Here is a 26229-nt window from a genome sequence, read left to right as displayed (position 1 = left end):
TGCTTGAGTTTTTGCACATATTTGTGACCGCCATTTCCAGTTCCACAATGATTTTATTGCATTCGGTTGATTCAGTGTGTCATGTTGTGCCCACAGAAAAATTATATACACCATTATCACATACTTCTTGCCCACACGCCTTCTGCTCCTATTAAAGTGGCTTGGCAGCAGTTTGCATCGCTTTACAAGCAACCAACATACCACTGGATACATTGAAAGGAAAATGGAAACAATTATTTTAAAGCAAAAAAAAATTGCTGCGTTTTTCACAAACCCTGAAGGGCAAAGTAGGACACTGCCCTGTGGCACAAAGGTGGTTGTCTGGACTGGCACCACAATATTGTGGTACTTTCTTCACCTAAACAAAACTATTTTTTTTTGTTACATACCGTACATGTCCTCTTTCAGCCACATACAGTGCTAACGAGTCCAGTTGAGGTTATCCCCACACTGCATTCTTTTGATGCAGTATTACTAGATCTTCTTGTGAGTGATGCCTCAGTGTCCATTTATTTTTCCATGATAATTGGATGAACTCAAAGCTTGGGTTGGCTCTGACCCATCTAGGATGGGCAGGTTGGCCCAGTAAAATACAAGTTACTCACCACAGTAACTTCTGTAGTTTATGTCCTCTTTACTAAAGACGCTCTACCGATATTGTAGCACTTCTTGCAAGGCATTAGAAAAGCAATGGGAGCCAGAAGCAGGCACAGCTCCATCAATGCCTAGGCCTTTCTTCCACTAACCACGCAACAGCTTCCAAAGCTCAGGTCTACTCCCCGAGAAGGTCACATAGAAATGGTGGATCGGGGGTTGCAGCCAAAGAGGTGACCTTTGTCCTAACTTGATTAATGGGTGTGCAGTCATAATGTCGAAAATAAAAAGTCGAATGACAAAAATGTCGAGAAAAAAAAAAGTCGAATCTATTATTTTTTTATTTATGTATTTTTTGGGTTTGGTAAGTATAATAAATGGGTAAAATAAAAAAGGGGGGGGTCGGGGGGACCCCCCCCCCCCCCCATTTCGAAAAAAAACGTATTGGAAAAAAAAGCGACATTATGACGTTCAACATTTTTGTTTTCGACCAAATGACTATAAACCTGATTAATGCTCATGTGGCAATTTACAGACCAGAGGTAACTAGGGGGATGGAAGCATGGGATTTGTGTATATGGTGTGAAGTCGGAGGAGATTTAGAAGAGTCATTTAGTTGAGGAAAAGAGGTGAGTGGAAAACATGGGGAAATCAACTGACCTCATCCCATCCGAGAACAAAGTCATTGGCACCATCAAGGCAGTTTTTGTTTTTACTAATGCTCGAGACATCTACAACCACTAACCCTAATAAGAGGCTAACACACTGACAGAAAAGGGAACCAAACTGTCTCTTTAAAGTATGTAGATGTGGACAATGTGTCCAATCTCAACTCTCCAGTAGGGGTAGCAGCCAGATATAGGTAAAATTAGTCCACATACTCTGTAGAAAATGCACCATACTGATATACTGAAAAAGATCTGCTTTAATTATGATATACAGAATCAGGTCAAATAAGCACAATATATGGTATTCAACAATAAATATTATATTATAAAAACTGTAATGTCTTTTAGGGATCTTCTGACCCCAATGATGATAATGTGGGTCCACCATCTCAGAAAGGCACCCAACATAAATTAACAGAGGAGGGACAACAAAGGACCCATGCAACCTAGCAAGTGGGTAAAATTCCCTATGGGCCTGCACATACAGACACCACCCATCACTATTATATATGCGAGGTCCAAGACCAGGAGTCAGGGCCTACAATATACAGGCAAGGTAGGGGTAGACAGAAAATTGAACCAGATATTTTTTTTAACTACAGGTAAAGGCCCCAAAATAACCATGACAACACATTGCTTCATGCCCCTATGAAATACCACTGAAAAAATACAAATGAGAAATCAAGCTGTTGAAAACAAATTTTTACACAGGGCACGGGTTTCCCCAAAAATTCGATTCCATTTTACTAACAATTACCAGTGTAGTTCACTCCCAGGAAAAATAGTCAGGGTTAGCAAAATTGGAGTGTGGCAATCATTCTTATTTACAGGAAAAAAGAGCAGGTCTTTAAAAGTCCCTGAGAATTACTAAACATTCAGCTCTTGGCCTAGTCTTTTCTTCAGCCCTTCTGGAAACAGGAAAAAAGTCCAGAGACAGGCAAGTACCCTTAAAGTTACTTGAAGAGAGTTCCAAGGCAGACAAGATAGGCATCAATGCGAGAAAGTCAATGGGCATGTGCTTGCAAGGGGAAAAGTAAGGTAAGATCCCATTTTACCCCACAGGTGTGAATTCCACAGAAAACGACCACAGACAAGAGCAGGGGACAAACCAGAAGCCCCAAAAGAAGATGCAGCAGAGCAGGATGTTATGTTATTGTGATGTAAACTGTGCACTGCTGCCATTTTCATGATCTCCAGGCGCTCTGGCAGATCTGAAAAAGACATGGGGCTGGGAGGGCTTAGTTAGTAGGATTGAGAGGTAAAAGCACAACAGAACTTTGATGTGCTGTTGGCAGCTTCAGTTCACAAAAAAAAAAAAACCACACCACACAGGAAGTGTGCCGATTTGTTTTTAGTTGGTAGAAGTTATGTGGTGTTGGGTACATCAGTGTGTATGAGGGCGATTTGGTTTAGTTTCCTGTTGGGTGTTTTGGGGTGTCCGTAGTTTTCAGTGTTTTTTTTTTGTCTCCCCCCCTACCCCCTCTAGGGCAGAGGTGTGTGTGTGATTTGTTCAGTGTTTGAGGCAAAGTATTAGAGAGGTTTTTAGTACGGTTAGTGGGGAGTCATACAAGTCCTTTGTGCAAGGTCAGGCCTTGCAAATTCTTAAAAATCCCACTAGACCCGCAGGGATAGTTCCTTAGTTTACATACCCGACCTAAGAGACATGCACTTGCCCCAAGGTGACTGGTGACAAAATATTTACCATTGCTGTTTGTAAAATGGTGCATGTCGCCACAAGAACACTACCTATTTCGTGCAATGCTTTCAAGCATGCACAGTGAAACTTGTATTTGCCATTTACTGCAAACATACAGCAAGGTAGAGTATTGTGCAAATGGTACTCGCCCTTCATAAAAACCAGCCCAATGCTGGTGAGCTATTAGATTTTGCGAGCCCTGAAGGCCGTGTTGATAAGTAGAGTTTTTTCATGGTGATTTGGGGTTTTATTTTTTTGGGCGGCCTTGCTTCGGTTCATCAGGTTTCTGTTTTATTTCAGCGTTTCTATTGTGACATGCTGGCGTTTTCCCTTAGATGAGGTTTCCTTTTTAGCTCAGTAAGTTAAAAAGCCACGATTTTAGTGATTGTCTGAACTTTAGTTGGTCTTCTGTTGTTCGTATTTCCTTTGGGAGAAAGTTCTAAAGTCTCCCTGCTATGCAGGAGAACGCGGTTACCCAAATGGACGCTTTGAGTATTGTTAAAGGCTCCAGGTGAATGTTGTTGCTAGACCTTCATGTTGGTTTGTAGAGGACATTTTCTCCTGTATGAATTCTGCTCCTTGGCTGTGGACTGCTCGGTTTGTTATGCATATTGCTTTGAAGATTTGTTTTTTGACCGTTAGCCAATGTTGTGTTCTCAGTGCTGGTGTGATGTGTTCTCTTAGTGAGACTGAGGGGTAGTCTTGCTGCTGTGTTCTGTATTCATTGTAGTGTTTTGATAAGGTCTCACCCCATTAATGCACGGCACAAACTGCAGAATCCGAAAACGTCAAGGGGCCAGATTCACAGAACGTTTTCCTATGGGATTGTGCCATTATAAAAAGCTTCCATGAATCAGGCCCCAGGTTTTTATTGCAGATTACGCCGCAAATATATGTGTGGGCTGGGTTAGGATAATATAACGTTGGGGTAGTATGGAGGTCTCTCCCTGCATATAATGGGGTGAAAGAAATAATGGCATTTTTATTTTGCAAGAATCACATTGATCCATTTCATAAGGTACTCTGGTATTCCAAGATGGATACTGTCGGCATAGTCCATCATTGACATGAGTGAGGACTGTGAATGTTCCATGTGGGAAGGTGAAGAGAACAATCTGCTTGATTGTGTTCAGGTGCAAGAAGCATTTCTTTAATACTGTGTCGACTTGTGGTTCAAGTGTTAAGTCGCTGTCCATTAATATTAGTGTTTTCACCACTCTGGATGGTTCTCCCCAATTCAGTGGCCATAGATGTGGTGGTGGTTCGACGGATCATTGGGCACAATCACGATTTCTTTTTGTCTGTGTGGAGTACAAGGCTGTTGATACCAATTGCCTCACAGAAATAAATCACTGAATGAGTAAGTGTTGGGTTTTGTTCTTCGCTAGTGTTGACTTTGTAAATGATTTGTGTGTCATCTTAATTGTAGCAGGTGAAATGATTTGTACGTCATCTGCGTAATTTTAGCAAGTGAGGCCATGTCTTTTGATGAGGTTTATTGGAGGAGGTCATGTAAAAGTTGAATATTAGCGGTGAGAGGGATGAGCCTTGTGGGACTCATCAAGTTGTTGTGCAAGGGGGTTGAGTTGAAGAGTGTAAGCCAGTTTGTTCCCGTTCTTTCTGTCATGAAGGCTTTTAGCCAGAGTAATGATATGGTGCCGATTCTTATTTCTTCGAGTCTTTGGCCGAGTATTTTGTGGATGGAGTCAAAGGCTGCTGATTCAAGTAGTATTAGTGCCGATTTGATGTTGGAGTCTGCGTTGGTTTTTAGATCATCCCATATCAATAGTAGTGCGTTTTCCACTCATCTCATGGGTCGGGAGCCAAATTGTGTATGATCTAGTGTCCGATTGTTTTCTACGTGTTCCAGGATTGATTTGTAGACCTACCTTTCGCCACGTATAGGATGTTTTGATTGGTCGGTAGTTGGTTAGGTCTTCAGTGTTTCCCAATGGGTCTTTAAAGAGAGGCTTGGTGTATGCCGATTTGAAGGCTTGTGGCACAGTTCCTGTTACTATCGGGTCGTTGAAGAGATTGAGAAGATATTCTGTTGGCGTTTTCTGGATGAGGATAGTCTTGTATTTGTCTGGTGAGCAGGGGTCTGCTGGAGAGCCATCTGTTGCTTTTTGCTTACTAGGGTCTTGAATTTTTCTGCCGAGATTGGTGGGAGTTATTGTGCATTTCTATAGCGCCTCATATACCATTTGTATGATCTCAAAGCGATGTGGGTTGAATGCCCGTGCAGACCGTGGTCCAGGTCAGTGGAGAGATTAGGTTAGTAAAGTGCTTGTGTGCAGCCAGTGCAGTGTGTAGCTGCATTCTAATGGTAGGTGTGGTGCAGTGGCTGTCTGAGGTCAGTAGACTGTGTGCAGCAAGGCAGATCTCTGGTCTGCATTCTGGCAGTGGTGGTGCTGGTCTTTGATCCTATGTATGCAGCTAGGCCGATTATTTTCGTGGGGTACAGCTGCATTCTAAAGACTGTTGAGGTCTTCATGGAAGTGAGTAGGCATGTGTGCAGCTAGGCAGAATTGATTGAGGGGTGTAGTTGCATTCGATTGTTGGTGAAGAGGAGAGAGTGAGCATATTGGTATGTGTGGTTTGTTTGGAGACCCCCATTTCTAATTTCCTTCCAGTGTTCGCTGAGCTGAACAGGTCTATTGTAGAGGTGCATTCGTTCTCAGAGAGAAATTCTCCATCAGATTCCTTGTCTGCTTCAGAGCGTATTCCCGTGAGGTGGGACATAGTCTGTTTCGGAAGCTCAGTTAAACGTTCTGGTGGACCCATTTTCCGGGTAACAGTATGTTATGTTATTTTGCATTTGTATAGCGCCTTATGTACCATTTGGTATGATCTCAAGGCACTGGTAGGTTGAACGCCCTCGGGAACCGCAGTTCATGGGGAGGGAGAGGGAGGACATCCAGACTGAGTTTTGGCTGTGTTAGGGCCGAGGAGACACCTGAGCTAGCCGATATGTGCTAGCTAGCTGTGTTTTATTAGGATGATGGGTAGTTTGACGAGTCATGTTAGTATGAGAACAGGTTTACCAAATGTGTCATAGTACTGCTGTGTTCTAGTTGAATGGTGGTGTATAGGAGAAGGTAAGCGTAGTAGTGTGATGTTGTGGTAATCAGTAAAGTGTATGCGACAAGCACATTCCATGATGTTGGGAATACCATCTTAATTCAACTCTAATACAGTGACGCTATTAGGGCATATTCTAAGTTCAACATTAGCACAGTGATGCTATTAGGGCAAGCTTTGGAAGTTCATTTTCAACACAGTGACGCTTATTAGGGCACACTCGATGTTGGGATTACCTTCTAGATTCGACTTTAACACAGTGATGCTTTAGGCACACATTCTTAATTCAACTTTCACACAGTGACGCTATTGGGCACACTCAATGATGATGGGAATACAGTCTAGATTCGATATTAGCACAGTGACATTATTAGGGCACACTTTCTGAGTTCAACTTTAACACAGTGATGCTATTAGGGCACATGCTATTGATCACAATTGTGTCTAAATGTGGTACATGCTATCTTTCGCGATTCCGTCTAAATGTGGTGCATGCTGTTTTTCACAATTCCAGATAAGAGTGGGACATGCTATCATTCACAATGCACCTACGCGACGGATATGCTACCAATCATAGTTCTATCTAGGAGAGGCATATCCTAACATTCACAATTCTGTCTGAGTGTGGCACATGCTATTTTCCACAATTCAGTTCAGGTGTGGCACATGCTAACATTCGCAATTCCAACTGGGAGTGGGACATGCTATCATTCACAATGCACCTGCGTGAGGGATATGCTACCAGTCATAATTTCATCTACGAGAGGCATATGCTAACATTTGCAATTCCGTCTGAGTGACACATGCTCTTTTCCACATTCAAGCTAAGAGTGGGACATGCTAACATTGTTACACCCATCTTAATGTGGCTGTAAATGTTATGCAGGATAACATTTACAGTCCAACGGAACTCTCTAGGTGTGCATGGTGAGATTCTTTGGCAGTTGCGTTATGGGAAAGTAAGAGAAGGTAGAGTGGCAGGGGCTTTCTGGCATATAGTACTTGCTCTACACCCCACCCATGCCACACTTACAGTTTTGCCGGTGTCTGTCCACTGCTGGCTTCCCTTGTTGACACCTGCAGACACTTTGTGGAGCCACTACTGTAGGAGTCGCCCTTTGCCTTGAGCTGCCTTAGGTGGGCGGTTTTGACGCTTAGGCTCGCCAATCATGGCACAGTGGCCGGGGGTGGGATGGGAGGCGGGATGAGGGAGGGAGGGAGGGGGAGAGGAGCAGAGATGCCAGGGACCGCGAGGGTCGCTGGCTGGATCTGGCCGGGAAATGGAGGCCAAAGTGGTGAAAAGCGGGCCCAGGAGGGTCTCAGGCATGGCACACTCACCTGGAAGCGCTCATGATGGAAACGAGCGTGCAGGGAGCAGCTGATGCATACACCAGGCAGGATGCTCAAGTCAGCCAATAAGGGTCCGGGGTGTGATGGGAGGCGGGATGAGGAGCAGAGATGCCAGGGACTGCGAGGGTCGCTGGCTGGATCTGGCCAGGAAATGGAGGCCAAAGTGGTGAAAAGCAGGCCCAGGAGAGTCTCAGGCACGGCACACTCACCTGCAAGCGCTCATGATGGCGGTATGTGGGAGGTGGGTCGTTATTCCTGTTATAGTTTTTGAATTGTGGAATTGTCTAGATTTATTGTCCATTCCAGGATATTTTCGTTGACGGGTGGATCACGAAGGGTATTATGAGGTGGTCACTGAAGGATTTGCATTGGAGGTGCAGTTATGACCAGGTTTTTGTTGCAGACGATCGCATCTGGGGTGTGGCCTGCTTTGTATGTTGCTCCCTTCATCAAATGTTGTAGATACATCGTTGCTAGCTGATTTGTTAGAATTTTGGGTGAATCAATGTTTTCTTCTTTTAACCAGATGTAGAAAACTTCCAGAATGATCAGGTGATCATGTTTAATGGTGATGGGATCCACAAATGCCTCAGTGAAAGTAGGGTTGTATTTCGGTGCCCTGTAGCCAAGTAGGAATGAAAGGTTGGTTTGGTGATCTAAGGCTAGGTGTAGGAGGAATGATTTGCAGGTTGGGATGTTTAGTGGTGGTGCTATCATCTTTAACTGGTCCTTGTATGCAAAAGCAAGACAATATTGCCTCCTCTTTTTCCTTCTCTGTTAGCTTGTTTAAGTTTTAAGATGCTGGGTAGTGTGACGATTGTTGGGGTAGATGGATTTTATCTCAATGGGAAGAAGAGGTTCACATTGAGCGCACCATGTTCATGTTATGATGAGACAAGAATGGATAAGATATTGTTACAATGTTGCAGTTTTGCATTATCGAGAATAGTGAATTAAGGTTTGTTAAAGTTTACCTTTAGTGTTACCCTGCGTCAGTATGAGATATTTAGATTTGCATACTTGTAGCAACATCACGAAGATTGTGTTAACATAATATGGCAGCACTCTGTGCAACTTGGTTTGAGATGTAAAGCACAGAGCTTCATACAAAGTAGAAAAAGGCTCTTGAATGGGAAACCATTATGAGGGGATGCAGTAGTTTTGAAGAAACCTAAGTGGAGGCCTGGGTTTGTGAAATCGATTTCTAGCTTGTTCGGAAAAGCTAAGGTAACAATTGGCAAAGTGAGAACTACATGGGAGCAGCTATTTGGAGCCAAAATGGGCCCAGCGTTTTTAGACTGGAAATTGTTGTTTGAGTGGCCGAAAGAAGCATCTGCCACCAGGCAGGGTCAATCAGCGGTTAGTGGCTAAAATTCTAAAAGGGTGACTGGAAGCGAAAATGACCGCAGGGCTATGACAAGGTCAGATAGATTAGCAAGGAAAAGTGTATAATGGGAGGAGGCCAGATGGATTGAAATGGTGGACTCATAATGAAAGGGTGCCATGAATAAATATATAGTGTGTCAAGGTTTGGAGAAACAAATGAGCCTTTTATTATCCCTCTATAGCCTCAAAGTGTCCATGCATAAACCATGTGTGTCAGATTTAGGTTTGCAGGTCTGTGACCAAGTGGATTGAGTACTAAATGTATTTTATGCCCATGTTAGGGTTGCATGTCTTGTAGGAAGGAACCCAACAAGCGGGTTGGACTTGTATTTGCAATGTCATGACACCGTATGTCTAACAGGATGGGGCCACAGTGAAGGAAGCCAATTAGATTGTGGTGACCAGATTTCCTTATATAGGGCTAAGCCATTTGTATTTTGGGTTATGACTTTCTAAGGCAACATGAGGACATGTGGAAGTGTTAAAGGTTCTGGAAATGTGTGTGTAGTAGCGGCCATGTAGTTATGGTTAAGTTGCTAAACCCACAGGAAGCGCACTTTTTGGGTGGCTTATAACTTTGCTCCCCATGGACGAATCCTCACCAAATTTTGCAAAAGAAGTATATGGCCCATTCCGAATTTGCAAAGTTTGGTTATGTTTGGTCAATGGGGGCAAAGTTATAGGGGGGGTCCCAATTTATTTTTTTTGCCATTGACATAATGGGAATACATTTCTGTCACGCCTACAGCCCAAACAGCCGGACGGATTTTCACCAAATTTGCAGCAGGAGCGGCGGTTTAGTCCCGAAAGCGTGCTTTTAATTTGGTGTAAATCCGTCCAGTCTTTTTTTTTCAACAACCAAAACTTAAGGCAATAATAATTGGTGATCTCTCTGTCCGCTCCGCTGACTCACTTTCCTGTTCGGTCCGCTGACTTTTCTTGGGGTCCGCGGACAGAGCAGTGAAAACATAAAAAAAAAAAAAAAAATGCAACATTGCACTTGTCAAACTCAACAAACAATCTCTAGGGATGTGGGGGGTGATGAGGATGGGATGGGATATGGCCATAAGAAGCCAAAAAACAGGTTGTTTCACCCTTGCATAATCCCCCCTCCCCGGCAGTCCGCGAACACTCCAGATGTCGTCCCCGGCAGTCCGCGAACACTCCAGATGTCCTGGGGCAGTCCTGTGGTGTCCGCGGACACTTCTATTTCTGCATTACAGGGTTGGGGAAAAGCAGTTTTTGGTTGGCTTATAACTTTTGTGTCCTCTAAGCTAAACATCTCTGACTCAGCACAGAAACGCAAGGATGTAGAAGTAAAAGAGGGCGCAAGGAGAAGAAGAAAAAAAAATCATCTAACCCAACTAGAGTTTCTTCACACACCGGCCATACTGCAAACCAGAAAACCACCCCTCTGCACAGCAATCCACACGCAGTTCACCACATTGCAACAACAGACTAACACAACAGCACATGGGGGTTCGCACAGACCTGTAAACCATGCTTAAGCTCAGCGAATGTGCACACCGAACTGAAGCTGCCATCACAACTGTCACTTTGCTATTCCCAACTACACCTCTACTAACCCCCCACCACCTCCCTTTTTTCACAATCTCCTTTTCGGATACGCCAGAGCGCTTGGGGACCACTTTGGTGGTGACAGTGTATGGTACCTTTAACATTATTTATATAGGCAGGGAACACTCTTATAGCAATAGAGAAAGTTAGTCCTTTTTCTTATCATATAAAAATGTCAATCTAGTGTCTGTGTTGTCCTTCTGACCCACAGCACCATGCATCAGTAGCATGTGTGTGTGCAAAGTGTGCTTCGGCTAACATGCCATCATGGTAAGAAAGCTGGAGTTCAAGGGATGGAGAAGCCTGGATATGTCCCACATTGCATACACTGAAATTTGAGAGAAAACACTGCCATTTCCCAAAGGAGGATGTGATGGACTACTACCACCAAATCTCCCAGAGGGGAGCAAGAAAATGTGATGTTAATGTTGTAGGTGGATGGCGAATTCTATACTGGGCTCATTTATCACTGGGTGGCTGGTATTTAGGTATTGTGTGCCCATGGGCTTGCAGGAGCTGAAGGAAAAGCCACATTTGCCTCACAAATCCAAGGTTCGTTCCGACTTAGCCTACCTCTACATAACGTGATATTTAAATTAAATGCTTTTATCTGGTTTGTGCAGACCATATCTTTTAAAGACATACTTTTTAAAAAGTAAACATTAGTATTTGCTAAATTTGGACACACGCCATGTATTTTGTCAACAGGCAATATGGCAATTCTAGAAATCTGCCAACGCCCAGATATCGCAGACCAAATCAAAAGATCATGCAAGTGAAGCTGCAAAGCACCTGGAAGAAATAAATTGCCCCAACAACAAACAAACATGTTTTGATCCAGGATTTTTTTTTTTAGAGGGTGACTGGACCACTGTACCATTTACATCCCTTGTGGGAATTTCCTGGAGTCTACATCAAAGGAAAACATTGTTTAGGTTTTTCTAGAGAGACCTTGCTCTCACACACATAGAATGAATACCACTCTCACATGCACTCTGCTGGCTATCACCAGCATGACAAAGCATAACATGCTTTGGATTGGCCCGTGCATCTCAGCATTGTTCCCTCATTGGTTTGAGATCATTGAACAGTTTGTGCTTCCTGAAGCACAATGAATTCCACATGTGAAAGAGACCGAGGGTAGCCGCGGGAGTTGAACTATATTTTTCTATTCCTTCTGGTCCCTGAAAGCAGATCGTTTAAGAAACGGTATGCGAAGGCACCCAGGACAGTGCCTCTGGGGGTGTGCAGAAAAAAGTGCCATGTAGGCAGATAGGTAGACTCCACTGGTCCCTCAGAGCTAGATCTTCCACCCAATCCCCATGCTCTGCCAGGCTACAGATGGCCCTGTCCGCTCAGCCTTCTAACACTTCCTCATGCTTGATTGCATAGGCAAGCAAGGGACCCATGGATGGGAATTCCCCGAAGAAATCCTCCAGACATTGTTCACTTGCACGCAGGGTCCAACATTGCTTGTCGTCCCATGCAGAAGGGATGGGGCCTGAAAAGAATGCAGATAGAAGATCTGCATTCTTTTAAAAAGGCACAGCTGAGACATTTGTGTGGTTTATATCCTGCAATGGCACAGATGGACGAGAAAGCAATGGAATAGAAAGATGCCCAAAGGAATTTTCAGTGTAGTCAGGTCTGTTGCTTGGTGAACTACATGCATCCAGTGGAGGGGTCCGTTTTGGCCACAAGTTGGGAAGATCCAAGGCCGGCAGGTCCATTTATACCATCATTCTTCCAAGGCAAGGGCTTACAAAATCTACTAGCCCACTCGCATTGGTGAGGAGATTTTGTGAATGTCGAGTACTAGTTGCAAAACAAATCAACCAAATGGATACCTAAGCAGATTTTGACCCCCTAATGTCTGTCATACGGTACTCTATGATGCTGGCTGTCTAACCTCCCTCAGGGACTTCTTACCTGTCCATACTCTAGCCAAGGGGTAGTCTAGTAATAGGAATTTGGATAGTGTCTTTTACTTGCCCCGAATATCCTTGCACAACCACTCTCCCTCTCTACTCCACACTCTCTCCTCACTTTTCTGGTGACCTGTCAACGTTTCACTACTCCCGATCTTACATCCAACCTTTGATGTTACATCTCCTCCCATCCCATTCCACTCCACTCCTCATTATTACTACTCCCCGTCCTCCACACTTCCTCTCCATCTCAAACACCCTCCTTTCACACTGTACCATTCACTCCTTACACTAATCCCTCTATGCACATTCAAACCCATTCACTTTGTAGAACCACTTACACGCCTAAGATGCTACAAGAATCTTGTACACCAGCCACTGTTCCAAACTTTCCCCTGCTGATTTCTTGGTCGTCCATCTCCGACCTTGTCTGAAAAGTCCAGCTTCCTGTGCCCGCTTAAATTCCCCTCTCCCTGTGAGGATTCGGCAACTTTCCCTGGACAGTCTGGACCAGTCTTCCTCGCTTGAGGCGAGTATGTGCAAGAAAAAAAAAATCATAACATGGTGGCTATGTCCTGCCCACTTTCTCAGCGCAGCCTAAACACACACCAAAGATACGGCATAGGCATAGTCACAGTGTTTTGGGGGCCCTTTCCTGGGGCGTTCCAGTAAGTTTGGGGAAAGTGTGTTCTGGTGGTTTAGGGGACATACGATTGTTGGCGCAAGCATGCCGGTGGACTCTGCTGGTCCCACGAAGCAGATTGGCAAGTTATATCTGTGCACAGCTGCAGGGGAGAGTCTCTCCATCTTAGCGGTGTGATGCTGCGATCGGTGTCAGTCTGTAGCTTCCCTTTGCAGCTCTTCCTTCCCGTTCTGCATGCAGGGCACAATGAGGATTTGCTTGGTTGACTTTCTCTGATGGTTTTTCCTTTACATCGATCTATAAAAATCAAAAGAGACACTGACCAGTTTGAGACATGAGGTAAGGCTGGAGACAAGGATGAGGTAAGGTTGAGACAAGGGTCTGCAAACAACCACCTCAGCGGTAGGGCTGGCACTGAACCTCTGCTTATCCCTCCCTCACTTAGCCGAGAGGTGTTTTCAGCCTCCCTTGACAAGGCCAGAATACAGGCCGTCACAAAGGCTAACCAAAAATGGTATATGTTAAAATGAACACCCCATGGAATCTACTGCTGGATAGCAGAACGCGGTCTAGGAAACCTGCATTTTGTGCGTTTACTCTTGAGGACAGATGGGCGATAACTATCGGGAATCCCACATCAGGTCCCCAGGTTATTACGCTCCCCTATAAAAAGGGGCACATATGCACCAACTGCCAGTTCCCATGTTCTTATACTAAGTCCCACCCTGGCCGGGAGGCAACGTGTTTCTCCTGGAATCAAGACTGCTCGGCAGCACTTGTTCGAATCCTGGTCCCACCTTAGAGACTGCTCTCCCACATGAAGCACGATCTAAAAGTTCAACTTTTAATTTAAGCAGTTGTGCAAAAGCACTCATATGCTGTGTACGTCACGTTCATTAATTCTTTTTGTAATGACTAGGTTTGACAAAATAATGTTTTCCTAAATTGCAAATCAGACAATTTTGCGCATCAATGTTTAAAGCGTGCATGATTATGAACAAGGAACCTGCAAGATGGGGTGCATTCGGGTTTTCTGGGGAGTGGACTGAAATAAAGGAAAGGCTTGGCAACTACTTGGTCGTTGTCTGTTTCTGCTCAAGGCAGTGCAGATGAGACAGGATCTCTATTAAGAACTTTAAAACTTTAATTTTTAATGAACACTGAAAACATTGGAATTTTTACACAGGAAATTCAAAAAACACTTTGGTCAACAAGAGAAACCCAGAATAGAATCCAGATGTTCTGGTTCCAAAAATCAGCAACTTGACTACATCTCCATTGCATCTCCTTGGCTGTCTTGATTAATGGATATAGCACTTCAAATTGGCATTCAGTTTATTTATAAGCATTCCCACATTTATGAGGGGAAAAAAGACGCAGGAGGAAAAATATACTTTCCCAAAACTGATTTTGTGCAATAGAGATTAGTATCAGCAGCGTAACTTCACCAAAGTCGTAAGCCTTTTAGGGAGACACCAGTATCCTCAATAACAGCAAAGGAAGGTACAACTCCGAATAAGATGACAGCTACTGCATGCTTTTAATCAATATTTATTGATAACCCGGGATTGCAAAATGTAATCAACATTGATAATGGGCACCAACGCCTATTAAAATGGCCAAATGCTAAAAGAATACTGACTTCACATATGAGTATTCGGATGGTTAAATTAGGGCGTTCAAAGTAATCTGCACAAGAGGGAAGCACAAACAGGGGTAGCATTTGTTACAGCGGAATGATGGCCAGAATTCAGATTTGGAACTAAATTCTCTGATTTAGCCATTAGATCAGACTGCTCTATAGCATTGATTTGGGGCAATATATTTTACTGGGGTTCAGAGATTTGATTTAAGTCAAACTGTTTTGGTTAAGTGGGAAAGCTTGCATTAGAATCTGATCTGGCAACAAGTTCAATAAAAGTCTGCATGTGTCGTCTTTCCTCTACGGTCCAATCTTTTTGATTTAATGTAGCTCATTTTACTGGCGTTTTAGTTATGCCGAAGCACGCCTATGTTTGGCAGATAAGGAAACTACACTACAGGGAACTTCAGCGATGTTTCCAAGATCCCACACTTTTTTTGAAGAGAAGAAGCCAGGATTAGAATTCACTTGTTCTGGTTCCAAAGTGTGCATCTTACCCACAAAAACCACATAGCATGTTTGTTGTCCGTTCTTTTTTATTTAATAAATAAATCAAAAACATTAGTGTTATTTCAAGAACTTCGACATTTACCAGATAAGCAACCCCGAGAACAGGAACATAAATGTGTTTGCCCAATCATTTCTCATGCCCTCTTCCATCTCCGCCCCTCTTATTTTCGCTCCTCCCCTGTGTCCAGGATCAGCGGGTCAGTATGCGAGGATGATTGATGAGCGCATGTGGGAGTGTGGATGGAAACCAGCACTGTGCCCTGGCAGATTGGGGTCTAGATGAATGGTAGGCATGAATAAGGGTGGATTTGGGATGCATCGGTGTGATAGATTATCGGTGTGCCAGTGGCGATGCGGCTAGGAAATGGTGCTAGAGAACAAGGGAAAACTAAAAGAAACAGACAAGATAAACCTGTGACCAGTTCAGTTTAAGATGTGTGCGACTATTGGACTTGGAACTGCATAGACAACCCTTTTTCTGTAGGCCCAAAAAATCAATTTCCACTTGAAACAGATGGTAAGTAGGAGCTTTTTCTCCTGGGGGTAGCAACAAAAGTTTCAAAATGCAGATAATTGAAAGTGAACAAGGAGATTGTAGAGCTGGTGCTGGAGGAAAAAAAATAAAAACACAGATGAAAGGGCACCTCCTGGAAACAAACGATTCAGGCAAGAGGTAGGTCAAGAAACTTCTAGAGTTCCAATAACACAGTTATTACAGATTAATAAGAAGTGTGTGCATACAGGCACCTTAATTAAGCTACCTTTTGAGTTATATTAGTGGGCACATTATGTTACCAACTCTGAGTGCTGTGTTTTAGTTAAAGTTACCTTGGGCGAAATTCAATTGCAAGTTCCTATGGATGCATAAGCACTCATGTATTACAAGTCCATTATTGAAGAGGGTTTTGTGTACATAGCAAATGTTTTTTTTTTTTTTTAAGCAGTTCTCCACATGCACTTAAAACGCCATTTCGTACTGGCCAGTAGCGTATAATTCGCCAATGGCTAATGTCACGCACATATTTTGTGAACAGATTTATTGATGTCTTGGTGAGGCATAGTTTGGGGTCAGTAAGCCATACAGAAAACATAAATGGCCTTTTAAAATTAAACCATTTTTCAAAGAAAGAAGCAAATGTTTGTAAGTAACTGTCGGTTTCGTTGAAGTGCATTGCATCATCAAATGGAGGTCATCTGCGACAAATGCGCTGACTGCCCTTTAAAGTGAGCCACACACTAACCGTAAACTACTTATCCTAGTGTTGCCATCCTGCAAGTTTTTTCCTGCCCCCAAAAGATGTAGAAGTTACAGGTTGAAGGGAACAATTTGGTAGTCTAAGTGACGTCCATCCACTACCCAACTAAAGATGCCTGTGGAAAAGGGAAGAGAAATACAAGTGTCTGCAAACCTATCCAGCCATTAACCTATAAGTGAATGAAATGGACATTAATTTGAGAAAACCTTTAATATTTTAGATTAAAAAATGGTTTACAATAAATGGTTTAGCTGAACATTTTACAGGGTTAATGGCTTTTCTTCAGCTATTTAGTTTCCTAGATTTCATTGCATTACACACAAGATTGGCCAAACGTTCATTGATCTGGTCTAGTAAAACATTCGGATACAGTTGGAAACGGAAGAATCAAGACTGTGGTTCAGCCGATACTTGTGCACCAAACTCATGCACTGTAAGAACTGGCGCATGAAGGGATTCCAAGATGGCCACCACTAGGTGAACTCGCACTGCCTCAGTACTCCGCCAGGGCGGGAAAATAAGGTGAAATAAGCAGTTTCCCCTTCACAGGGAACCCCGAAGTTGTTCCAATAAAAAGGGAAAAAGCAGTGCTGAAGGCGCACATTCGACCTTGCCGGGGGTGCACAGGCCGAGAGAACGTAGGGAGACCAGGAGTGCGACGGAGAAGAGAACCACACGGAGGCGGAGTGCAGCGCTGATCCTCACGTCGCCTACGGGCATTGGGGCGGCAGGGACAAAGGCCCTGAAGCCCGATGAGCGGCAAGGCACCAGAGTGCAAAGGGGAGCCGTGGCAGCACTCACCACCTGAGATCGGGACGCCAAAGGCCCTCAGAGTGATGAGCGGCTAACAGCAGCGGGGAGAGGTTGCAGCGCCGCGGTTGCCAGCGGCAGACCCGGTGGAGGGTGTGCGCAGTTTGAGGACTGGGTACGGCAGCATCAGGCGAGTGGGCCCCGTCCCCTCCCCAGCACAGAGGGGGTGAACCCCCCCCCTGCCAACAGTCCAAAGCGCGGCCTAAGGGGGGACCTGGATAAGGAGGAGCGACCTCAGCTCTTGGGTAGCCCTCCCCGCCCCATCTGCAGCACGTGCATCAGCGCGGGCTCCAGTCCGGAGCTCCCAGCATCACAGGAATAAAACACGCTCCCCAAGTGGGGCTTGGAAGTTCCAATTAACGGCCTGTGAACACTGACACTCCGCAGCCCGAGTGAGCCACAGAACATTAAGCAGGACCGTCTTTGCCTGGCAGGTCCTCTTCACCTCTGCACCACTGACAAAGGAACAGCCGCTGACAGGTTAGCATGAACTGTGATAGTTTGTCAAAAGAAATAATGGATGTTACTGGGCTGCCCCTACTATGAACTGCTTGCTGCCAAAACCTACAGCAATGCCATTTTATGCACCCATCTGAACATATGCAATCTCAAACTTTAGTGACAGCCCCTTAAAGCAGCAACTGGGTTTGGAGTCCTCCCCGATTTTTATCTCACCTGGAGATGAACTTTGCCACCTGTGTTATTATACCAGTTGCCTCATTTGCCGTACCATCGAGCGTTGGTTCCCTGTGACTGCCGGGGTTGGGTGCTTGAGGGGCATAGGAGAGGAAAAGGGAACCCAATTTGAACTCAGATAGGGAACTATGAAACAACACTAAAGCACAACGCAGTGGGGCGGTTCGCAGTGGAAATTACCCACCCCGAGGCTGCTTGGGCAGCGGACACGAATAAAGAGCCCATGCAGCAGACGCAGATACCCACGGCCTGACGAGTGATCCCCGCCGCTTCCCGTCCTTCTACAGGAGACCTGTACTCCAGCGGGGGCTAAAGAAGCGCCCTGTTCAGCCTCACGCCCCTACAGTCGGACCAATCCACCAGCGAAACTCGGGAGGTGAGGATTGGAAGGAAAATCCTATCAACGAATAGCCGTGGTACCCAACAATCTTAAGAGCCGAGCAAGCGATACAGATACCAGTTAACAGGCTCAACAATACTAGGCTTAGACCTAATTCCATACCCAAAGCATGCCGAGGCCAACTGGAGCACTGCTGGAAACTGCGGTTGGAGGCACACCAGACCCTAGACCCCACAGAACAAGAAACTGAGGAACACGCAGAGGCGCCTCGGACTATGGCGCTCAATAAAGAAGTACTCCAAGAATGCCTGAAAAGCATGGAATGCAGGATGATGTACGCCCTCCAGACCAAACTGAGTTCCATTAGAGAAGACCTGCGGACCTCTTTGCAGGAGGTGAGGAAGGAGATTACAGAGCTCAGGGAAAGAGTAGATACCACAGAGACAGGCCTTTCAGAGATCACAGAAGACGCAAAACAAAAAGTATCCTCCTAGAACAACTCGCCAGAGCAACGCACAACCTGGAACTTGAGGCTGAAGACCTGGAAAATAGATCTTGCAGATCTAACATTAGGGTCAAAGGCCTGGACGAATCGACTGAGGATAAGGATCTGAGAGAGACAATGCAACACTGCTTCAGCAGCCTCCTCCCAGGTACACAGCTGGAAGAAGTACTCAGACAGGGTCCACAGAGTCGGTCAGAAGAAAATCGACCTCGGAACGAGGCCAAGAGACATCCTGCTGGCGATGACCTCCTTCACAATGAAAGAGGAGATCCTACGGGCAGCCAGAAAGCAGCAGACGGTTACTATCAACGGAACACAAGTCCAGCCATTCCAAGATCTCACACTATCTAAGCTCCACAAGAGAAGGTTGATACAACCGGTAACTAAAGCTCTGATAGCTAAGAGGATAACATACAGATGGGCGTACCCCTTTGGTTTGACCTTCATGCAGGAAGGAAAGCAGCAACGGATCTCCACATGTGAGGAGGCTATGGACCTATTACAGATAGAGGAGAACCCGGCCAGCAGGGATAAGGAGGAAACACGCAACTAGAAAGGAGGAAGGCCGAATCAATGGGAATGGTCGTCGGTCCCCAGGAAAAGACGGGGCAGAGATTCCAACCTGCAAGGACACAGACCGAAGTGAGGAGCGGAGAGGGGCAACCAAGTAAGACAAGTGCGAATTTAGGGGCAAGGCTGATTCTTATGGGAAAGATTGGGAATCGTACACGCCCACCGTGGGCGGGTTGAGGTGTGGCGGACATGTTGGAATCAAACCTCAGGACATACACATGCCTTGGCAAGGAAGTTCTGGGGAGGTACCTAGGACCCAACGCCCCGAGAGGAATCCAGAGGTGGCACCAAGATGCCTCGGTTCAAAGTTGACGCTGGGGAAAATACAAGATTCAATGATCCGAAGGGAACTCGGAGAAGGCTCAACAGATTCTTGCCCCCAGAAGAAGGGAGGGGAGTACGTGGGAAGGACAAGACTCCTGTAGTTACTAATGTTGAAGTTCATTATGGGAGGAATGTTCAAGGTATGGTTCACGACAAAACAAAAGCTTAAGACTCACTGTGGGGGAAAACACGGTATACAACAAAGAACAATTGATACCGAGACCATGACTGAGTTGAATGTCATAACCCTAAATGTGCAGGGCCTAAATTCACCAGAGAAACGGCGCTCCATTCCAACACGACTACTAGAGCTCCGAGCAGCAATAGTCTTCTTACAGGAAACTCACCTACTCCCAATGGACGAATAAAAAGAATGGCCCAAGGAGCATTCCCCAGACAATACTTTGCTTCAGGGGGCAGAAAACTAAAGGAGTAGCGATCTTACTAAGCGCCAGTGTAGCATTTAAGAACCAGGCCTTACACAGAGACACGGAGGGTAGATTTCTCCTTCTCAAGGGTACGCTAAATGAACACATGTACACACTAATCGCAATATACGCTCCAAATGAAAGGCAGGACCTGTTCCTGGGAGAAATACTGCAAAAATTGAGGAGGTGGTGCGAAGGACAAATCATAATCGGGGCAGACTTCAATTGTGTAATGGACCCGGCCTTAGACAAAACCCTCACGCCCAACGCGGCTGACAGAAGAAATAGGCAGGCACTGGGTAAACTGTTCAGGGACTTAGAAGTCATGGAAACGTGGAGATTTTTCCACAAGGAAGAAACAATTCACCCACTACTCGGCAGTCCATAGAGGGTACTCACGAACAGATTCTGGTCTCGGCCACACTAATCCCACAAATTGACAAGGTACAAATAGGAATCCAATATCTGTCTGATCACGCCCCAGTCCTTCTGCAAATAATCCCTATAAAAGTGAGACCCTGAGCCGGTAAAAACTGGAGGCTGAATTAAACTATGCTCAGAGACATCGCCCTTAGAACACACATGGAGAAGGTGCTGAATAACTATTTCCAAGACAATGATAATGGGCAGACAAACTGGGGAGTAATTTGGGACTTTGGGAGTAAGGCGGTCGTCCGGGGAGAATTCATTTCACAGGCCACAGCATACTTACGAGAAAGAGGGCTCATCAAGCAGAAACTTCAGATAGAACCACGGGAGGCAGAAGCGTAGCACAAGGCTAAACAAACACCTAAAACTTTACGAACCCTCCTTAAAAGCTAGAGCTCAACTTGAAACCCACTTGGCGGCCCATACTGCACAATCACTGTACACACCAAGCAGACATATTACGTGCACGGGGGGGAGCTAACAAATTCCTAGTAGCTAAATTAAATGAACAGAGGTCCCGTAACTGCATAGTGTGGCTCAAAAACTCAAAGGGGAAACACGCACATCGGAGAAGAAGATATATATAATAGAGAAGTTTCACCAGGGCCTTAGAACCTCGCCCCACAGGCACAAATAGACTATATGTCGAAATTGACCTTGCCCCAAATAACCACTGAATATAACATTAACTTTCAAGCCCCCATTACAGCACAGGAGATAAGTGACGCCATAAAGCACCATCCTCCCAACAAAACCCCGGGACCAGATGGGTTAGGGAACGGATATTCCAAAATATTCCGGAACCAGCTGTTAGGCGAACTAACAAAACTTTTCAACCACATAAGGGAAAGCGGAACGGTTATGCCTGACATGGGAAACTCAACCACAGTCCGGATCCTCAAACCGGGGAAACATCCCACAGAATGTACATGTTAAAGACTGATCTCTTTGCTCAACAGCGATGCCAAACTTTATGCAAAAATCCTTGCAACCAGGCTGGCAAAAGTACTGCCCAAAATTATCCACAAGGACCAGGCAGGGTTTATCGTAGAAAGGCACACACAGGACAATGTTAGGCGGGCAGTGGACATCATAGACCTAGGGACTAGGACGGGACAGAAGTTTTCTATAGCAGCCCTAGACGCACAGCGGGCATTTGACAGCTTAGGCTGTGCATACTTAAACTTGGTCCTGGCTAAATATGGCTGTGACCCCATATTTGTTAAGACGGTGCTAGCGAACTTCCAGCTCCCCTCAACAACATTTATGGTCAATGCAAGACCTACAACAAGAATACAAATACGTAGGGGTACACGACAGGGCTGCCCGCTCTCCCCCCCTGATCTTTGCAATGGCAATGGAACCAGTAGCAGAAATTTTAAGACAGGATCCGGAAGTAAAGGGAGTTGTGGCTGGGGGAATAACACATTCAATTGCAATATATGCCGATGATATCCTGCTGTTTCTTAAAGATTCCATTGCAGGAATTCGCCATGGTATCTGTGTTCACCATCAATTACACCAAATCAAAGGCCCTGAATGTAACAGAGGAAGAGGGGGTGATTGAAGCACTACAGACGCAATACCCACTAATCTGGGAAGCCAAATCCATAGAATACCAGGGCATCTTATTAACAAAAGAATATAAACACCTATATGGAGCAAACGTACTGCCACTATGGAAAGAGAAGACTTACACAGATGGGACGCCCAGGAACTGTCTTGGTTTGCACGCATAGCAGCGCTTAAGATGGCGCTGTTACCCCGTGTATTGTACGTGGTTAGTTCCCTCCCAGTTGAAATTCTCCCCAAGATGAGTAAGGCCCTGCATAAAGAAGCGGTCGCTTTGTGTGGCATGGGGAAAACAATCTAGAATACAAAAATATTTCATGACCAGACCACCCTTACTGGGAGGACTTGGGGCCCATGATGGAGATATATATCCTGGCAGCCCAAATAGCACCGATGTTGAAATGGATGGGTGGGAAGCCCTAAATGGGTGGATTGGAATAGAGCAAGGAGTCACAAACATCTCACTAGGAACATTACACGCGCTATGGGCCGGGTAAGGGGGGGGGGGCCCAGCTACTGGAAGCTACCCAAGTATCACTGAGGGGATGGGATAAAACACTCGTGCCAGGTTTAGGACCCTTTACCCCAATGGCGCACAACCTACATTTTACCCCGGGCATGCAGGGTGGGTTCTGGGAAAACTGGGGACAAGCACAGTCGATCCATTTGAGGGATTTCTTTCAGGAGGGTACTCCTTTAGTATTCGAAGACTGTAAGCAGAAATTCGGAATAGGAAAAAAAGAAAGATATGCATACATACAAATAAGACATTGGATCTCTCAGAAGGAGGTAAAAAAAGCTGCCACCGGAGCCCCAGTGGGACTGGAACTCACCTTTCAGGACAGTGTACCCTCAAAAGCACTAGCAAAAATGTACAGATTAATAGATAGGGCACTAATCGAGGACAACATTTCAAAGAAGGACAACTGGGAGGGGGATTTGGGCACCCCCATCACAGAGGAGGAATGGGGACAAATATGAAAGAGGGCACAAAAAATCTCCAAGTGCACGCCGTCAAGGAGACTGCATACAAAATATGCACCAGGTGGTACCTAACCCCACACAGGCTCCACCAAATGAATCCCTCATATCCCCCCAACTGCTGGAGGCAAATTGGAAACAGGGGAGAGTTGTATCACATGTGGTGGACCTGTCCCAAGGCTGTGATGTATTGGAAAGAGGTTTTGGGACATATAAAAGAGATTACAGGGAGACAACTCCAATGGGACCCAAAGGTAATACTGTTGGCAGCTGAAGTAATATATGCCGCCCTCATGACTCACTTATTAAATGGCAGCCAGGATGACCCTGGCCCAAAGCTGGAAAAACCCAGAGAATCAGGTGACAGCATGCTGGTGAGCCAAAATATGGACCATATTAGCAATGGAAAAAGAGGGAGCCCTGAGAGAGGTTAAGCACCTGACATTTTTGGCAATATGGGACCCATTCATAGACTTAGTCAAAGACAGGGAAGCTTACTACTTCGGACCAAGACTAATGAGTGATCCTGAACTTAAGCATCTTAGGTGGGCAAAGTGAAGAACGGCCCTACAGATAACGCCAAGGTAATCAAGTAACCTAAAAGATTAACAAACCACAGACAAGATCAACTAACGACGCTGATGTCGGAACCATATCAGTTAAGGGGGCTCGAGGTGGACAGGGAGAAAAAAGTTCTTAATGTTATTATAATGGTTGCATACTGAGAAGCTAAGAGCAATCACAATCTCGGCTTGAAATAGCTATGGTGTAGTGAGCTACTGTGAACTGAGCCTGTGATATTCCGTAATCATGTAACCTTGACTGTCTGCGAAAATGAAAATAAAGTTTTGAAGAAATAAAAAACAGAAAAAAACTTGAGCATTAAATCCTCCATCATGTTAAAGCTTCTCTCGCCCAACACCGCCCAACACCAACATGCAGCAAGTCACCTAGGCAAGTGATAATTTAGCTAAGCAGGTACTACGTTTTCAATAACCATAAAGCATATCAACATCCCAGTCGCCAAACATTACCTTAGCAGTCGGGAACAAATCATTTTTGGTGATACTCCTGGTCTCAGAGGTAGTGAAAACCTTTTGTCGAAGCAAAACCATAATCTCATTGATGGGATGCAATGGAAATGTTAAAGCCATTTTGATGATCTGAAAGCAGAGAACATTTTATGAGCAAAAAATAATACTGTACTTTATTATGTATTGGTTAATACACAAGATATTACACAGTTTACAATTCATAAACCTTAACACATGCAAATGGAAGAACATGAATACATTTAGAGTACAATAAAAAAAGGTCAAATTCATCTCAGTCATCAGAAAGTTACTAACTATTAATTTCCTTAAAAATTGATCTCAAATCTCACCAGAACCACAATAATTGGTACTCGTCTACCCTCAGTTATTCTTTCCCACAAATTACATAGAATAACAGCCAAAGTCGAATGCACACATTTCTGAAAGTGTTAAATTTCTCTTCCGGATCACCCCAGGGAACTTCATAACAAGAAGTTACAGTGTCTTTAATTCGGGCATTTTAAACAACCTACAAGAACGGCAGGGTATGAAATTCAGGCAAGCTGGGAGCCTAGTTAACTTGATGCCAACAGCTACTAGGAGCTACGTTGGGCTCCCCAGGCCAATAGATGCTGAACAAACACGCCTATATGAATTTAACTCTGCATGTGGGAAATCAATAAACATTAAGACACATCTATATGACATTTAACGCAAGAATAATGGACAAAATGATAGATTTACATCTTATGTGAAAGTCACATTTGCGGGTACGCTCTATACTAGCTCCTCATTTCCCAGTGGTAGCTCCTGGTCACTGGTTAATGCTGGATACCCACAAGCGGCTTTTAGCTCCTGCTTATTCAATCTTAATTTCAAACCCTGTATGGTCACCTTTGGATATACCCAACTGTGGCCCAAAAACTTCTAATGTGTACCAGCAGTTAACACGAAATCTGATAAAACAGCTCAAATTGTTTCTGCCTAAAATTGAATTACATAGGGTCCTAAATCAGTTGACTTAGCAAACAAGTCATACATTTTCTTGTATAGTGCTAATTTTTGTAAGTCTATTTCGTCTCGGATCCTATCCCAATACTTTATACCCTTTTTTATTTTTGCCGGCGATATATCACGCAAAATATTTGCTTCCGATAGGACAGAACTCGCACTCAACTTTAAACTGATAATAGTCTGTTACATTACGTTTTTTTAATGCACCAAACAGGGTGCTGTCCAGGCCATCCCTTACTTTTAAATAAAGAGCCACTCTTCCAAGCTTATACGTGACCCACCAAGATTGTAGGCAAAACTCAACGTTTGACAGAAATCCAAACAGAGACAGGCAAACCCCAATACCTCTCTCCAAATAATACCCTTGTGACGATCAAACCACTTTCTATTGTTAAAATTAAGTAGTTGAACTGCATATAACACTGTGGGAGGGATCTTAACTTTATAAAAACTCGATTAAAGGTCAAAGAAAATAGGTAAAGTTTCTTCTCTTAATCTTCATAAGTGATCAATGTTAAGTCAATATTCACCAATATTGCCATACTTCATATTATAGCAAAATGAAATCGGGGGACCCAGGGTATGGAATTGAGGAGTGCTGGGAGCTATTTAGCTCCTGCTTCTGGCACAGCAGAGCCTGATTTGCTTGAAACCAACAACAACCAGGGCCTACTTTTGGCTTCAAGGTCAACTGGTGCTTTCCAAAAATAGAAATGGGACATTAACTGAGTATTTGAAAACGTCAATAAAGAATTCGAACACATAATATACATTTAAACACAATGGTTCATGTAAAATGGACAAAACATTAAAGGAGTATATCCGATAGCTATGAAGCAAGGATTGAGTATACAGCAACCCCTCCCTCTAGTGTCCAGAAAATGTGTCACCTATAACGTAAGTGCAGATGTGGAATAAATGCTGCACTGAGTGTCAAATGTCCTGTTACATGAATAAATCTTTAAATTTATTTTTCAATATTTCACAATACACAATAAACAATTTGCAATGACGGAAAACAATCTCACATATACATAACATTTAACATAGCCTTTTGTTCAAGGAGCCGGGTACATTGTTCCCAGCTAAGTGCATGTGGGCTTAGTAAAAAAAAGGTGTGTTTTGTATGCAAGCGAACCAATCGAGATACAATCTGAATAAGAACGAAAGAGGCTATACACCAACTGAACA

The 26229-nt window shown here is 44.5% G+C and overlaps 1 protein-coding gene across 1 annotated transcript in view; it reads right to left on the bottom strand.

Moving 5' to 3' along the window:
* LOC138535220 (kinetochore protein Nuf2-A-like) overlaps nt 1-26229 on the bottom strand; it is a 528523-nt gene that overhangs the window by 460173 nt on the left and 42121 nt on the right. The window contains exon 2 of the mRNA XM_069641278.1: nt 24025-24153. Coding sequence (XP_069497379.1) covers nt 24025-24144 — 120 coding nt within the window. The 5' untranslated portion in view covers nt 24145-24153. The remainder of the gene's footprint in view (nt 1-24024; nt 24154-26229) is intronic.

Source organism: Ambystoma mexicanum, chromosome 1q, assembly GCF_040938575.1.
Source record: "Ambystoma mexicanum isolate Mex_15411 chromosome 1q, UKY_AmexF1_1, whole genome shotgun sequence".
In the NCBI taxonomy this organism is placed as follows: domain Eukaryota; kingdom Metazoa; phylum Chordata; class Amphibia; order Caudata; family Ambystomatidae; genus Ambystoma; species Ambystoma mexicanum.
Note: the sequence above shows the minus strand (reverse complement) of the source record. Positions and strands in the feature narration are given on the sequence as shown.